The sequence below is a fragment of the Lasioglossum baleicum genome, chromosome 10 (genome assembly GCF_051020765.1).
Source record: "Lasioglossum baleicum chromosome 10, iyLasBale1, whole genome shotgun sequence".
Classification (NCBI taxonomy): domain Eukaryota; kingdom Metazoa; phylum Arthropoda; class Insecta; order Hymenoptera; family Halictidae; genus Lasioglossum; species Lasioglossum baleicum.
In genome coordinates this window covers 10,903,197-10,921,554 of record NC_134938.1, presented here as the reverse complement: position 1 = coordinate 10,921,554, position 18,358 = coordinate 10,903,197, and the positions used below count along the sequence as shown (strand labels likewise).

Below are 18,358 nucleotides of genomic sequence, written 5' to 3'. Positions count from 1 at the left end.
ATGGTGCAAAAACGGTCAGAGAAAACTGCTTTACGAGAAATATATTCCGAAAGAAAGATTGAAGACAGGAAAAGTTTCGTTATAATTATCAGATTACAGTGTGCAAGGATCGGTAATTCTACTATATGGATGTCATTCGATTAAAATAGTCTAATTTCGTGGATTAAGTATGAAAATAATGCGATCATACAACAAAATAAAACTCATTCTATTCAATTTTGTTACAAAGGTGTAGATAAATTAAAAAAGATGAGACTATAAACATATCGGAATTATAAATTGTTTTATGAAATTACATGCTCGATGATTCAGTAGGGATCTATAGAAGATTAAACAGCTAAATTATGCGAAAGTGTAATAATTTACGTGCATTGACATGGACACGTCCATTAATCGCGATTAATTAGAAGCATTGGTTTACCAAATGACGTGCAAACAAATTCTTAAAAAATCACAATCGGTAGAACCGGCACGAAAAAATAAGAAAGGCACTTTTTAAAACAATTTCTATGTGAGATTTAGTGCCTCATGCATCTTCTAATGAGGAGAATCTTCGTGCTATCGCAATTCCTATTTCCTACGCTGCAGGTCCTTAGGGTTAATAATCATCAAATTAGAAGGTCTATGTCTACATCTTTAAGACCGACCTAACTGTACATTGAAACAATCAGGTACAAAGTTCAAACAATCATCCTTCGACTGAACCGGTGAAGGTATTGCGACGTGAAATACGATTCCGCTGTTCTCGGAACAGTAACGAATATTTCTTTCGAACATTTAATTTCTGGTTCTAATTCTTCTGGGAACAACTGGAAGTTTTGGTCAAAAACATTTATAACATTACTGTGAGCTCACAAAAAATCAGTTTCTTCTAAATCTTTATAAGTCGCGTCGTGATGGAACGTTGTTGCGGACACCGTTGCTTACGATATGTTATTTATTGCACGGCCAATCTGAACGATACAAAATACTGACGCATTGTTGCATCTGGCTTAAACGTCAGTTCTACGGGTCGCGTAAACGCCGCGTCATCCGCGTCGTTCTTCCGCGTAACGGAAGAAGTTCCCAATGTGGATGCAGAAAACCCGTGGCAAACTTGAAAAGGCCGCGGCTGGTACTTTCTAATTCGTCGGCACGGATCTGTCTAACGTCGAGGTGGATTATCGTCACGTATAATTGAGCCGGCAGAACGCAAGGACGTCGAGAGCTCGTAAAGCCCAAGCAAGCGTAAAAATGACGGCGAAGTCCGCAAGCCTGGTAGCATCTGCGGCTACCACCGGGAATCGAACCGCCATTACATTAGTTCCACCGTTACCTCTTCGCTATGCATCATCGGCTGCATCGACCGACATTACGATTACCCGCGGGAAACATTCGTCTGTGTTATCCTACAGTTGCGAAGCTTGCATAATCCTGATACAATTGTGCGTAACCATTTCGTAAAAACGATCGCCGAAACCTTTCCACTTACTTGTTTTCTCCTTCTACATGGATCGCAAGGTGAAATGCCCCAAGTGTGGACAAGATAAAAGTGATGGCTGTTCTTTTTCGTTTAAGGACGTGTGGAAAAGACACATTTGCGTACACTCCCCTGAAGGTGGGTAGTGTGGAACTCGGGGGAAACAGGTCTTCGGTTTCCCCAATACCCACTAAAAAAATCCACGCGTTCAGGACTTACGCCCTTCCCTCCCTCAACTGCTGACTCGCTGGAGGGCCAGACGAGGCCCCGCTTTTCCCATTTCTCCCGTCTGGTTTATTATGCGAGCTGGATTCACTCATGTTCCTGTCCGATCCATATGCCAAAAGTGACGCCTAAATCTGGACCATTGAATATTTATAGTAAAACCAATAATTAAGAGATTAAGGGTGCCGGCGCGCCCGTGCAAGAGTGTGGTGAAATTAAAAGGTTTACGAGAATACAAAATGACATACTAATGGTGTTGGACAGGCGGGGTGTATCTGCCGAATATTACAAATTATTCCTTGATAACGTAAAGATATGCACTTTGGGCACCGGACGCACATAGAGTTGACTTTTAGGAATCACTATTGAACGCTTCTGAACTCCTCATTGCAATGTTGAAGCGTCATTTTGTATTCTCGTAAACCTTGTAATTTCATATACGTATCAGCGGATCTAGCGATGTGTGCGTGTGCCACCACACTCTTGCACGGGCGCGCCGGCACCCTTAAATAATTATTTTATATATTCTGAGGCCTCTCTCTCTCTTCTCTCTCTCTCTCTCTCTCTCTCTCTCTCTCTCTCTCTCTCTCTCTCTCTCTCTCTCTCTTAGCTAGGTGTGAATACAGGGTCTGTCCGGAAAGTAATGCGACCAAAATTTTTTTTTTAAATCTATTGAACATATGAGTACAAACCTTTAAAATTCTTCAAAGTAGGATCCTTGAGCATCGACACATCTTTTCCAGCGCGATTTCCATGCTTCGTATTGGAAGGCGTTATCTGTAGCCTCTCGTAGTACCCTCGTCGCAGCCTCGTCGAGCACTTCCAACCAAAACTTTTCCGTAGATTACGGGGAAAACAGTAAACGGTATTTCTTAGTTGGATCACAACACTTCCTCAACCCCTGTACAGTCCTGACTTGTCTCCCGCCGACTTCATCTTGTTTCCAAAAATTAAAAATGTGCTAAAAGGATGCCATTTTGAAAGCGCGGAACGCGTCAAAGAGGCTGTGACGAGGGTACTACGAGAGGTTTCAAAAAACGCCTTCCAGGGAGTATACGAAGCATGGAAATCGTGCTGGAAAAAATGTGTCGAAGCTCAAGGATCCTACTTTGAAGAAATTTAAAGGTTTGTACCCATATGTTTAATAGATTTTTTTTTTTAAATGTGGTCGCATTACTTCCCGGACAGACCCTGTATTATTCGATTAAGACATCAATTGAAATTCAAAAATAAATTCAAAGTTTATCTGAAAACAGGATACAAAATAGTTTATTTTCATGCGAATCATGAAGAAATACAGTAAATGGGCACCCGGTTGACTACACAAGGGTTAAGCATGAGATTTTCAAAAAGTATTGTGAAGGTGTGCTTTGAAAAAATACAATGAATAAAAAGTCGATTTCTTGACTCGTCCACACGAGACCGTGCGCTGTACGGCGAGTTGCCAAACCGAATCCGGTCCAATCCGGTCGAACATCTCCAAACATGGTGGTCCACCTGTCGCGCTGAATGAACTCGGTCAGGAGTCAGGAGACAGGGGGCACGGTTGTTGAAGGAACCTGTACGATAGTGGCACGGCTCGCAAGGTGGGAGGTTCGCATTATAGGTGGCGACCCGAGGACCTACATTCACGAACGTCTTCTCTCTGCGGCCTCTGCCTCGGAGGAGTCCTCGTCTCCTAAAGTATTCGTGTCGATGTTGGTTGACTCGCTTAGCGAGTGATTCTCGAATTCCGTCGCCGAGATTCCACCGGAGAAATTACTCCCCTCTCTCCCTGCCCGTTTTTTTCCGTCGCTGCTTTTTTATATCCCGAACGGACAGACACCTCTAGCTCGTGGACCGCGAAATTGAGCTTTGTGTTGCGGTGAAAATAGCTACGGCAGTCGCGCCGCTGTTAACATTTCTTCTGCCTTTCCGTCTGTCGATCTGTCTGGAATCCTCTCGGTAGAATTGCTTCGGCAATCGAAAGTTCTAGAAATGAGAAATAGAAGCGCAGACTTGGTAAATGCAGATGTACGCACAGTGGGCGTACAAAGTATTCGTACACCTTTATAAAACGAATAACTTTTTCAAAATTCGATCCAACAGCTTGAGCTTTTTTTAGACGTTACAAAAATTAGTTCACTATTCGTAGGATTAGTTTACTTCACTTATTATTAGTGTAAATAATTTTTTTAAAAAATTGTTATTGGTCGCAATTGCGAAGGAGAAAGTAAAGGTGACGAATTTTTAATTTTTTATCTGTGTCTGTGATGAAAATTTAGAGGGTGCTTTTTAGAGGTCTAACAATAAGTAAGTTATATACATGTATAAAGTTTCATCGAAATCGATCAAGGTTGTTATGAAAATAGCAAAAATTGTAAGTATTTATCTGCGATTCAAATGAATCGCAAACCCTAAGAAATTCAATTTTGAAAAAGTTATTCGTTTTAAAAGTCATACGAATACTTTGTGCACCCACTGTATAACAGGGTAATGGAATTCATTTAGTGTCAATATCCTTTTCCTTTGAACATCTCGAAACAAGAAATAGTTGTTCCCGAAATTCACAGACAGTATTTCAGGTTAACGTTAGAAAATGGTAAGAAGGTCAATTACTATTTCGAAGTGGTCATTATCCATAAATTCCTTTTCACCTCGGGCAAAAGTAAATCTACCTAGTAAGCTCGAGGGCGCACCGTTGCTTTGGAAAGTCATTTTTAACAGATCCTCGGAGAATAGAGAGAGAGCGTAAAGGTCTCTTCACCTATTTTGCAAATAAATTTTCGTATTTGAAACTTTCTACTGAATTTGGGGACACATATGTTTGCTGACGGCAAACCGATTCATTTAGCCAACAGTAGCGTTGGCTATTAAACTAACGCCATAATAAACTAGTACAAATATTCGATTAATCCATAAAATACAAATTCAATATAGTTTTTTTAAATTGATTATTAATAAAAGGACCAGGAGCAGATAATCACGCTGTTTGTACAGGGTGTAAAAAAATGTTTGGTCTTGGCTGCCATAGGCGTATTCTACATCTTCGGATCGATGAAGATTTGTAAAAAGAAGTTATACTGCAAAATTGTCCTCGACCTTGAATTTCAAGGTCAAATTGTTTTATTATTGCATTGTATTCTATGATCATATGATGATGATGATGATCTACTGCATCATGGGGATGAAAAGTGTGAAAGGAACCATGGATCAAAACCAAGCGTTTCGCCAGAAATTCCTGCAAAAGTTTCGTCGGCTTGTAAGATGAATTTTAATCATAGAAGTTTGATATTTCATATTGAAATAACTTCTTGACATAAACACAGTTATGACGAGAATGAAAACACACCGTCCAATTGTTCAATTGTTCACCGTTTGATTGTTCAAAGCGAAGCAATCAAAATCACGATAGTGGAGGTTACTCGAACTGTATCCATGTGGCCTTTATGTGCCATGACTGTGTTTATGTCAGGAACTAGCATATCAATTTGAGATATCCAACTTCTATGAATGCTCGTGTTACGCGCGTGTCTAAATAACTATTATAATTTATTTGCAATATTCCGATCCTCTTTCCAAACAATGCCAATTTCACCGGCTTCTGTCGCGACAAAAATTTTAATAGTAATTTTAGGAGTAATTGGCGCAGTTCAAGGACAATAACTCTTTCAAGTTCACAGATTCTTCAGTAGACGCGGAAGATTAGGTGTGGCGTGTTCGACAATTAGAACCGAGCAAATAGGCAGGTAAATTAGCGTAAATGTAACAGTTGAAAAAGTTTTTCCGCGCGTGGTATTGAAAAAACCACAATTTTCTTGAAATTGTGCAAGTTTAACGAATTTTCTCAACGTTAAAAAACGTTCTTACCATAATCTCCCTATTTTTCCCATATTCTGCAAAGTTTCAGCTTTAATTTTTAAAAAAATTTCATCGCTCTACTTCAATTCTATCGAAAGTTCTTTGATTTTGTCTCCGATTTGGACGAAAGGTCCCACTGTGCGACGTAACGGGTGGACATATGGTACAGTTGGAAAGGAAGTGAGAAAGGACGCAGCCGTTGGAATTGATGAGACAACTTTCTTTATGCATATTTTGTTTTAATGTCGCACCTCGTCGTACTGTATTATTCAGGAGAGGAAAGAAACTATCTTCGCGTTTCTACACCCTTTCATAGTTGTAATTAGACAGCGGATCTGTATGCAAAATGAAAATGTTCAACGAACCGAAGTGAAGTAGAAGTTTATTTTCTCCCTTAATATGTTCAACGGTATTTTAACCCGGCGTTGGTATGGTGGGAAAATATATCGTAAGTGGTAAGGTGGGGTCTCACAGACCCTACGGAAATAATATTATATATTGTATTATAGAAATAAATACCTTTTTCATAAATATAAGATTATGTATTGCTTAAGAAGTTCGTAATTTATCAGAGTAAAAACGCAGATCCACGAAATTAAATTTGTATTATTCAAAAATACTTGACAACTGTCACGCGTTGTTACAATGTTCCATCAATCTAAAATCTCTGGGGTCTGTGAGACCCCACCTAACTAACGCCGGGTTAAAATTCGTCTGTTGTTTTCAATATATTAAATTGCACTTACTCATTTTTGTCATAAACGCGTAAAATCCGTTGTCAAGAGGGAGAGATTCAGTTCGTGAAATGCGAGAGGGATGATGATTAAAGGACATCCGAGAAATAGGTCGCGCTATCAGTCAAGGCCGCGTTGTCCACGATAATTTCCGGCGAGCACCAACCGGCGTGCAATTACAATGACAACAAAACAGTCTCCCGAGGAAAGAGGCTCTCGCGCCAGGCGAACGGTCTCGCTTTATCGTGGGGAGAAGGAGGAAGAAGAAGCTGGGACTAGGGAGAGCTGAAGGCAGGACAGAGAAGAGGGGAACGAGCTTAGTGAAAGAGGGTACGAGAGGTAGAGCTCCGGGTAAAGTGGGGGTAAAAGAGCGACAGAAGAGGGGCCTTACCGGCTCGCCTCTGGCCTCTCTCTCGATACACCTTTCTCCGGTTCCCAACACCCGACGGCGGGCCTTGCTTCCCCTTCAGTCCTCACCGGGACACAGACAAAGTTACGCACTCGGAGAAAGGTCAATCGGTCGGCTGCTCCGCTCGTCGAGTACCGGAGTTCTCGTTAACCGCTCTGTCTGGTGACCAGGTGGAAAAATTTTTCATTGTTCTCGCGCTGCGACACACGTTCGACCGACGCGTACCTGTCCCAGCGTCACTTTTCTTCTTCTTTCGTTTCCACCTGTTCCTCTCCTGTCGAATATCGGTCGACGGATCTCTCACCTTATCCACCCGCGCTCCAGCCGTCGATCCAGGATCCGTGATCGAAACATATCGGAAAAATCGGCCTTACGATCCGTGCAAGGTGGCTCCGGGGTGTGCGGACAGGTTCATAGTTCCCTTTGCGTTTTTGGTGCTCATGTAACAGGCTACGCATACATACGGTTTACATGGGAGGCGAAGACATGTGGAGGCTCTGGTTCACCAAACTGCTAATCCTAGCGGCTCTACTGCTCGCTGCCGCTCCGGGATCGCTGTCAGAGGGTGAGTTCTCGTGCCCGACCATCTCTACCCTTCTTAGCTAGAAAATCTCTCGCATGTTCACGCGTAAAATTGACAATCAAGCAACACGGCTAATTCGTTCCGTGTTGTATCGAGTCAATGGTATCCTACTTGTTAGATCTGGGGTAAATTGGTGAATTATTGTGTTAACACTAGAACAATTGGTTTTTAATAGGAATGGCGACAGAAACAGGTTAATAGAAACATTAGTGTTGCACATTAAGTTTTAAATCCTTTCAATTTGACTTACCAATTTTATTTTTAATATGTGTACTCCTTTGAGATCAACGTTGAACTTCGTATTGGGCGCGGTAGGAACATTACTCACTACAAAATAAAAATTTGGACGAAACGTTTGCAACTCTAATTGTCAGTGTTGTATATTTTATTCGAAAACGTACTGCCACCTTGAAGTGTTTTTATTTAGTCTTCATATTTATCGGAATAAATGCATATGTACTTTCACTTTTAAAATTTATTAACCAGAAAGTGGCTACAATGAATATACAGATGTACACACAGTTTTCATATGTTAGAAATTAGAAGGGTGAAATTAAAATTGCAAAACCTATAATACCATCGACAAACTAAAACGAAATATGCGAAGACTTTGTCGCCATCTTTTCAAGAATATGACATTTATTCTTAACCATTCGCCTTGCAATGTCGCGATAGGATTGTGACAAGAATTTTCAGACAGATTTTAATACCCTTCCCGAGTGCAGAGTGTTTCGCAATATGTGGGACCCACTTCTCAAGTAGATGGAGGACACAAAAATAATGGAAACAGTTCGCATAAACATGTGTTCTATTTGACCTTGTTTCAATGTTAAAAGGAAGTGGACGCTGAAGTTGAACTTCATATAAAGTGAAATGCATAAACTAAGTCGATAAAAGTGGCTATAACTATGAGACAAGATCAAATAGGACGCGCGAGTAGATTCAATTAATTCGAGCACTAATAAATAAATTCAAAGTCGCAATTCTTTTTTTTGTTTTTAGTGTCAACAAACATAAAATATATAGAATACTGCTTTCCTGTCCTATTCTTGGCAATGACTTGCGAATGATAAAACAGTTTTGAAGGATACTAAAATAAATTTTGCAATGACTTGCGAATGATAAAATAGTTTCGAAGGATACTAAAATAGTTGACGAGGAAAGAGGTGACTGGTAGGATTTTAGTGTCGTGTGACCATGACTGTGAGCGAATGATAAATGACCCTTATAAATTGCAAATTTTCTAGAATCTGGCGTTATGCTAGTTCCGGAGATATTTTAGTACATAATCGGATCAACTCCGAATTGTAGTGTTCAGTGACGGGCCAGCGGCCTTGGTGAATTGTGTGACGTTTACCTCGGCAATGAGTCATTGGAACAGTTTGCTACCTCGTTCGCTTGTGCCCTGTCGTTTTTAAATTTCCATATGTTAGGAAAAAAATGTCCTCGTCCATCCTGTCATTTTGTATTAATTGGTGGAAGCTGTTAGATCCAATTGTTTTCGTTTATTTCTACAACACAAGTCAAACATTGTGTCTTTTTTCAAGTATCCTTTTATTCTTACACGTATTAATAATTTTGTGTTTTCACGAGCAGTGGTGTGTGGCAGTCAACGTGTTAATCAACCGAAACTAAAAAATTAAAGTTGGTCAATAGGGTCAAGGTTCAATCCGCTCATATTATAAAAATCCTAATTTATAACCACAGTTTATTTTAATGCATCTCAGTAAAAATGAATTTCATTACCCAATCAAAGAGCACTGTCACCCATATGTGAACGACGTGGCAGTCCAACGTGTTAACCCGTCGCGCTATAATATCGTGTCGCACTTGTGATGAAGGTCTCGCACAGAATCTGTGTTTGTGTGTTATTAATTTCCTTCAAACCGCGATAAAATTCAATATTGTTGCTGTGACTAGTTCATTGGAGAACATATAGTTGCACAATGAATGTGCTCATAATTATGAGAAAATGGTCTAAATTATATATTTCTTCACTAAATGAACACTAAATGAATTCCATATAATGTTGAAATAACAAGCACTATTTAACGGTTCATTTTTGACAAAAATTACATTGAATCAATTTAGTTTAAAATAATATGATGTGATTGTGATGGGCACAAATATCAATTTCCTTCTTTTAGGAAATTGTAAATGACATAGAACTTCTGATCACTGTAACCGTAAAATAAATTGCGATGCAAGGTATGGACCTTTACATTTCTCATTTTACAAAGATGCTTTGATTAGAAATGATTAAATAAATATGTTCACTCGAGCAGATATTGTTATAAGAATGGCAGGAAATCCAAATGAGTTCCGTTTTGTACTGTTTATAAAACAACGTGTAGCACTCACTTTGCGCTCGGTGCAGTTCCTGTTAGCGTTTAATGACTCGCATATAGTACTTACAATCTCAAAACATTAAATTTAGAGTCTCATTCCTACACAAAGCCGCCATCTACGCTAGAAAATATCTATTTCGCATTGAAGTAGAGTTCTACGTAAACCGTGACGTAGAAAATGGAGTGTGAGCAACTCGAGGTTAAGAACAGATGGCGAACATTTAAAGAAAAGAAAACTGAACGTCTCTCACACTCGATCATCCGAACCCTCGGCGTTTCCGGTGGGAAAGGTCCGCGTTCGCGCTGAACCAAATTGAATTTGCCTAATCGCGATAACGAATGCTCGAGAGCCCGGGCGTACGAACACGGCGCGCGTTTGTTAGCGGCTGTCCCGACACGTTAACATCGTGCATCTTAATTGCAACAGGAAAACAGTTGCTCGGGCTCTCGGACAATTCCTCCAGTGAGAGCTACACGAGCCACTTTAAAGTGGATGTCCTATTAATGGGGACCAGCGACGTTATCTTGCCAGCGACGCGGAAGAACAGCTGTTTACCGGAGGAATTATTCTCGGGACCGCTTCGTGCCTCGAACAATTATCTCCACCGGGAGTGGAAGAGGAAGAAAAAGAATGTATATCGAAAATGCTTTTCCTACGGAGCGGTCGCGTTCGATCCGGCCAAAACCGAGTTTCCTACCACTCTTCCTGCATCGCGGATTGCACAACGTGTTCCGCGACAAGTCTTTCTTCCCTTCTTGTCGCGACGAATTAGAAAGTGTTTAACGCAGCCGCTGTCGCCGAGCCTGCATGCCGGCTGCCTACTGCGCTTTAAATATTTTCACCGGCGAACATTTCTGCGAGGAATTCGCGAAAATTCGGCAGCTGTCCCTCCGTCGCACAGTGGTCTGGTTAGCTCGCTTTTTGTGGCCAAAAATATTGTAACGTTATTTCAAGGTTTAATGTTATATTATTATAGGTCGTTGGATTCGTCTTGATACCAATTAGAATATTATGAAGTAAAAGATATATGTTAATATTCAAAACATTGAGGTGACCTTCATTTTTTATAAAAAAAAGAGATTTTTCTTTAATTTTTTGTATTGAAGTTTGTAGAGAAGTGAATACTGATTAACTTTCGTTGGAAACATTTTTTTGTCAGATCATCGGAAATATTTGAAAAATCTTATTAACAATTCTCACAATGCATACTATGGTCTAGAAATATTGTAAAAGTTACATTGATTTGATTGATTGATTGAAACTAATTATCTGAACAAGAAATTGCAAGCGTGTTGAAACTGCTCGACTCTTCCCTCGAATCGGTTGTTTTGTCTGAGTTTGCGAAGGGTGAACGTCTGTTGCGAGATATCAAGTCGGATTAGCGCAGACTACGGCGGAAGATTAGTGAATGGAACTAATTTTGCATAGATTCAATGGAATTAACGTTAATAAGCGCGAATACATTAAAAGCCGCGAGATGTTGTAAAGCGGCGTAACGGTGTGCGCGACGTTACAATACATCGCGTAAAGTATAGTGACCCAAATGATGCAGAAAATAAGCAGCGGAACAATACGCTGTCTGTGGCAACGGCGTTCATCGGAAACGCTTCGACCAGATTCAGTTTTGCAAAGAAACAAGCCTGTCGGAACGTGTCGAGACATCGAAACGAATTAATTTGGTTGGTGAAAAAACGAATTTTTCCGTGGACAAAACAAAAATTTGCCGACGCTCGTAAGCTTCCGAAATTCTTGTCCAAGAATTTACGATGCGAAACGAGAGAGAAAAAACCACTGAATTATTGATGCGCGCGCAATTAATTCCGGCAGATCATTGCAACAAATGCATTTCAAAAGGGGACCGACAGTCCCATCTCGCCTGGAGTAACAGCACGAATTTAAAATATGATCTATTATCCGAGCCTCCGTTATACGAACAACAGCCCAGCGTACTATTATTTATAATTTATGTGAACGCGTATTTTTAAGTACACAGACTGACTGATAGTCTATTTTATATTTTCAAGGGTTTTTCCGAGTATTATTAAAATATTTTTTACATTATAATTTTGATACGTAACTTTATCGGATGACCTAGACCTCAATTCTATTAAATTTCTGTTATTATTTTGTACATTTTTATCTAAATATTCCTTAATTTCATCACTCACATTTCTGTAGGGCTTTTTATAAGAGTTCTTCATTATTTGTTTGTGTTGCCCGGTTTAACATGTCTTTTTCTATAATAACTTTGACAAACTGAAACTAATATCCTGGAATCCTCTTCCTGTCATAAATTAATAAAATTATACATAGATGTTTGAGAGTTAAACACGTGAATTGGTTAAAGAGTTAAAATAGTTAATGTAAAATAGCGTAACGTTGCAAGGTCTTCTGTTGTCGGGATCAATCGTCACGGCCGCCGCCGATCCCATTAGCTTATCGGCCTTGAAAACGGGGCAGGAACAGTGAATGAAACTGATTTTCACGCGGCCGATGCATAATCCGTTCGGAAATTGGGATGTGCGAACCTCGCGCACATTAGAAAATAATAGCCGACGCTTCGTGTGTTACAAACGGTATAACGGTTTGCTCGGCTTGTGGTGCTCAGCGGCGTACGTTTTACTCGGGCATCCGCTTCTTCGATCCCTTGATCTCTCGATCGGATGCAGCATCGGCGATCGGCGTCTGGATCCACGCGTTTCACCGGGCCCCGTTCGGAATGGGTCCAGTTCGAGCGGACGTTAACGGTGTAATTTACGAAATTCTCGCTGGTCCTCGGACTTGCACCGGAATATTACAGTTTCAGACTAAACAACAAGTTTAAAACTTGTATGTAGTACGACATATTCAAAATGTATAATTTCTGACCTTGTATGACCTTGAAGGTCATCAGTAGAAAATATTCGAAGTACTTCATTTAAAAAATCGAAGGTCACCTTCATTTCTGAAAAGATACTGCGCAAGCAGAAAAATTACATACGCCATCGCGTTGCTTGCAAAAGGCAGCATTATTTGCTTCTATTTCATTCTTTTCTAATATTTATTATTTGCAAGAAATACGCTGTCTAGTAATAGCGTAAACACCCTGTACATCGACAACAATAAAATAGCTTACAACAATACCTGCTTGAGTGAACAAATTTATTGAATAATTTCGAATGGAAGCATCTTTGTAATCTCAATAATTGTAAAATGAAGAATGTGAAGGTTTGCACCTTGCACTACAATTTATTTTACGTGATCAAAACTTCTTTGTTATTTATAATTTGCTAAAAGAAGGAAATTTATATTTATTGTATGCCTACGTATGAACTAATGGAACCAATGAACTATTCGCAGCAACAATATTGAATTTTTTTTGCTGTTTAAAGGAAATTAATAACACACATACATTTTTATTTAATAGATTCTGTTTGAAATCTTCATGGTTCGACGTTGTGGTACGAGAGGTTGATCTAAAAATGAATATGCGTGTTTCATAGTGTACAGAATGAGCAAATTAATCGTCCCCAAGCATTTAGAATATTTCTGTGACAACGTCTATCGTCACCTTTACCGTAAAAATATTAAATAATGTTTTAAATAGTGTTTTCCTGGTCCAGCTTTCCTTTATGTAGCATTAGATACGAGTACATACCTCTGTAAACATGACTGTCTTCAATTAATTTCGAAGCGGAATCGCTTCGTACGATGACTCTGGCGTTACTCGCGAGAAATTGCACGCGCGGGATCATAAAAACAAATTACGACTGCCTGGCTACCACTGTAATGGAACGCCTCGGAAGCAAGGTGGCGAGAATTAGTCTTCTAGTTCCTCGTTACGTTTGTATCTCATTGTCGTATCTTGTACGCTGAGAACGGAGCTAGTTGCCCAGAGGAATTGCAATTTGTCGGAATTACGACGAAAATAATAAAAGTTATTGTTTACAACTTCTTTATGCGAGCCAACACTGAAAATTTAAAAAATACGTTCTGTAAATCTGTGTTAATCATACATATTCTGAAGAACTACAGCCATTGGAAGATGCAAAAATCTTTAGATTTGTTTTAGTTATAGGCTGAAGATCGTGAAAAATTTCAATTTTCACCATTTTGATGAAACTTTCAGAATATGTATAATTGATCTACAACATGTATTTTTTAAATTTCCAATATAGGCCCCCATGAGAAAGTTGTAAACAACAAACCTCTTGTATATTCTCTGTAAAAAATATCCAAGTCGTAGCTGCTCCGGAAGTATATAATAACTAGACTGCGGATCTTTATGCAAAATAAAAAATATTCACGTTTATTGCAAGTCACAGGAGCTAAATAAAAAATGTTGTCTCCTCATATAATTATCTTTGTTAAGCTGAAACTAATACACTCTTGTCCTTAAATCTTTTTAATATGATCCCTGCTTTACATTGTGCGTACCGATTTTTATTATAAATGCATAAAATCCGCAGTGTAATAATGACACAACTGCAAAAATTGAAATGTTACAGGACAAGCAAAAGAAAAATAATTCCAATTTGTCTTAATAGAATGGCCTATAGATTCGGTTTAATTCTTCTACAAGAGTAGTTTATAGACATTGTGGGTCATTATTGCAACTTTTAAGTTATGTCAATTTATAAAATAATAAATACCAGCCTCACAGTAACCAGTACCATGTAAATACATCATTGTTCTTCTGAAAATGCATCACAAATTTTATACTTCTGCCGTTATAGGAGTAAGGAAAACAAGTAAAAATTTATAAGTACAATTATGTCGATTTACAAACATCTAGTAAATGCATTTTTGAGCCCTCCAACACAATAATCAATAGTCTGATGTTGAAAAAGTTACCGTTCTTTTAAAAGTGTCCGAATATTCCTGTGGCTCGCTGTATCTGTTAAATCAACTGCGACCTCCGAAGGGTAAAGTAAGCGTGCACTATTGTGTCGCGTTTATCCGAAAGAGATTGTTGTCGGCGACGGTTCCCGCTCGTCCGGCGTCCATCGGGGACAAAGTGTTTTTTCCGGGAACAGCGCGACATTGAAGAAGTGCCGAATGGGACGCAGGCGAAAACAAAACTGCGTTTCCAGATAAGATCGGCGTTTTGCAACCAGCTCCGCGCGCGCCGCGGTCCGTTTGCGGTATCCGTGGCGTCTAGCGCGCGTCCGCAAAAGCTTCGATACGATCGTATATTACATATTAACGAGCCGTAGACGACTCTTTCACCGAGAAGACGAACGAGCTGGCCTCTCGCGCGCGACGATCTTCCCTCTTTTGCCGCGGTGAATGGAATACGGAGGTAATGCCCGCAAGGCCAACCACCGCCGAGCAAAAATCACGCGGATAATGCAACGAACCGCCTCCGTTCTCGTTGATCATGCGATCGCCGCTCGGACTTGCCGAAGAAACACGACCAGCGTGAACAAACTCGATAACAATTGTTTTTTCCCATTAAAATGGTTTTCGTTTCAAGTTTCTCGAACCCACGCGTTTCTTCTTTCCTTTATCACTAGACTGCGGATTTTATGCGTTTCATTCACGAGAACACGAGTAGAAATGTCCAAAGAATTTTGAACTATTGTTAGACCGTTTTGAACTTCAATTTTTTGATGTGATGTGAAATTATCGTGTCATCGGAACATAGTAAGTGATTATAAGCGAAAAATAATGAGTGTCATCTTTTCGAACAGAGCGACTTGCGTGTGCACAGTGATAATTCTATCAGGCCTATGAAGCTGTGAAGCTTCGTCATCAAGTCTGTGTTCAGCTCAACGCTTCGTCTTTTGAATTACGAGTTCGTAATCTTCGTTTTTAATACATCGGCCGCGCGAAATGTAAGTTATTATCGCAAACAATACTGAGAGAGGATTGTATCAGTACCGCAGACATTGTACAATTGGCAGTTCCATTCGGAGAAGGATAGGAAAGATCGTAACCGCGGTTCTTAAATTTCAAGGCGAGTCTTCTTCGAGTGTTAGCAACGATTATTCGAACTGTCAGACTGAAGCTAATAAGAGTGCATTGTTTCCACTAAAACCGTCGGGAACGCGAAAAATCTGATCCACGGGCTATGATACCGCCGCGTAATTTTCGCCAAGAGCACGTTCACTTTCGTGCTTATATTTCTATTGCTGTAACGACTTATCACCGAGCAAGTGTATAAATAAAAATACACTCGTTCCTCGATTTATGCGAGTCTTTCCCGGTGTAAGAAAACCGTGCAACTAAGAGATGATCGAGGAATTTAAATATTTAAAAATCACGATACCGTTCTCGTTCACAAGAAAAGTCGCACAACTCTATTTCTAAAAAAAAAGTAAGACATGACAATTAAGTCAATATCTAAATAACAACAAATTATTTTACACTTCTAAGATTGTTTGCAGTGAGAGAACATGTGTGTGTGATTTTTTTTGAAATTCTTATTAGGAAATCACCTACAGGATTTATTACAACATAATGCACATTGCAGATTGCAGTAAATAACGAGAACGTTAATAACATTGTGAGGAGAGAAAATGATTCTTGTGGCGATCGTGAGAAACCATTGGATCCCTCGTGCAGTATTTCAAAGGGAAAGCCTTCGATCGAACAAGTAGATACCGATTAATGTAAGTGGAAATCTCGGCCGCAGTAGAAAAAGCGATTCCTCGTTTCGCTACCTTTTCTGATATTGGGAAATCTGCGGAAAGCGAGCTGAAAACGAAACATATTCGGAATCGGGGGAGAGAAGCTTCGAATGTCTATGTTTGATTCGGACGATTTTCCAAACAAGTAACAGAAGAAAGTGCCCACTTATGTCCGAGGTAGGAAAACAATCAAATCTCCAAGCACCTACAGGGTGTCCCAGAATGGTTGTACTTCCTCAAAAGAGGTAATTCCTGCGGCAATATGAAGTAATGTTTTCCTCGGCGAAAATCTTCTGCGAGCCTTGGTTAAGGAGTATCAACGAAAAATGAGGACCAATCAGAGCGCAGCTACTGCGGACATTGGCGCAGCCGTTGGCAGCGCTCTGATTGGTCCTCGTTTTTCGTTGATAACTCCTTAACGAAGCCGCGGAGAAGATTTTCATACAGAAATCAGCCCTTTCAAGGAACTACAACTTTTTGGAACACCCTGCATTTCTACGGTTTCTCGTTCAAACTTTCCTTCCTCGTTCGTTTCCTTAAAATGAACCGACGGAAAAAGGATGAAACTGAAATGCAGCAAAAGAGGCTTACGGTTTCCACGAACGAAAAAGAGAACAGTACTGTTGCAACAACAGTATAATGCTTTTTCTCCGTTCTTTGTTTACCCGTTTGGTACATTTCCTCCCGTGCCCGCGATACTTTCTCCATCCGATGGAAAAAGCAAACAGATGCCTCCGAAACCCGCGAGAAACGTAGTTTCTGCGCGATTTGCGCAATCCGCGCAATTCTCCGTCGAGCCTTCTAAGGGAGGAATTCCTTTTCCGACCGCCATTTTATTTGTCCGTGTGCTGTAACGCCGGATCGACGCGGTTCACCGTACACGTCCTCGCATTGCGTTTCGTAGCCTAATCAAACGGAGACCGAGAATGCGCTGATTTACACGTTTCTCGGGAACTCGCCGTTACGCCAATCCCAGTATTTTCGTGTCGTACGCTAATTAAAGGCTGCGGGCTCCACCGGGAAATCGTCTATTTCCGGTGGATATTTGCTACATTCCTGACGTTTGCCACAAAATTCGCGTGCCGAGGCTATATTCCTGTGGTGAAATAGGGAAATCGGTTCTTCAGAAGTGGCTTCGGGAAAATATGGCTGCCACGCCCTTCTCATTGCAGATATTTAGCTCAATTTATTGAGCTATGAACGTACATTGTGTTTTTTAAAGAAACACAATTTTATGTGTGAAAAATTGGTTGAATTTCCCTTATTTTTCAACGATCGATGGAAAAGATGCAAAAGTAAGTTCCATTGAAAAGTCAGTAAATATTCTTTGAGATAAATGCTTGAAGTTATGTACCACTGTATTTCCATGACAAATTGTATAACTATAGCTTAACCTTGACACGAGAAGTTGGTATTCGTAAAATAAGTTATAAATTGTATATAAAGATTTTTTTTATTGGTTATTTTACGTGGCACTTAACCCTGTTAGGGATTTTCGCGACGGATATATGTATAAAGATTTAAATGAAGAGTATAAATTGATCAGTACGTAGTTTTTAGAGCATCATATTTCTAGAATACAACATTCAGGAAATATTTTCAGAACAACATATTTAGAAAACATGTTAATGCTAAAAAAATGGAATCATTTAAGTGATTATCGTAATTAGTACTCCCAGTGAATTACAATCTATTTTTTGATTAAAGAAAGTATGCTACTATTTTACCACGTTTATATTATTATCAAATACGGGGTTTGTTAGACCTACTTGAATTTTATGCATAGCATTGCGCTCATGCGTAGGCTTCAGTACACAGTTGCATCATGCTATTCCCATTGGTATGAAACGCTTCATGTCCATGTTTGCAGCGCGATAAGATGTCAGTAGGGTTTTATTAAGTTTGGATTGCGTCCATAACTGCGTTAACGATGGAAAAGTTACCCAGTTAACAAGTTTTATTAACTGGGCTACCTACGCTACACACTTGCCAGAACAGGAAGTAATTAAATGTCGGTACTGAGTTACTCTTAAGTAAACAATATTTTTGAATTAATTACTTAGGAGCGGCCCGTGGATCTTTGTACAAAATAATCATTTTCGGTGTCCATTATGAGGAACATTTATGGTTTATGGTTTAGATTATAGA

At 39.7% G+C, this 18,358-nt stretch overlaps 1 protein-coding gene across 4 annotated transcripts in view; it reads left to right on the top strand.

Annotated features, from left to right (window-relative positions):
- The first annotated feature begins 6,680 nt into the window (after positions 1 to 6,680).
- The window catches only part of LOC143213154 (uncharacterized), a 123,874-nt gene continuing 112,196 nt past the window's right edge, over positions 6,681 to 18,358 (top strand). For 3 of the 4 annotated variants that reach the window (XM_076432758.1, XM_076432757.1, XM_076432756.1), the window contains exon 1: positions 6,681 to 7,232. In XM_076432758.1, coding sequence (XP_076288873.1) covers positions 7,139 to 7,232 — 94 coding nt within the window. In that variant the 5' untranslated portion in view covers positions 6,681 to 7,138. The remainder of the gene's footprint in view (positions 7,233 to 18,358) is intronic. The other variant, XM_076432759.1, reaches the window with a different exon arrangement.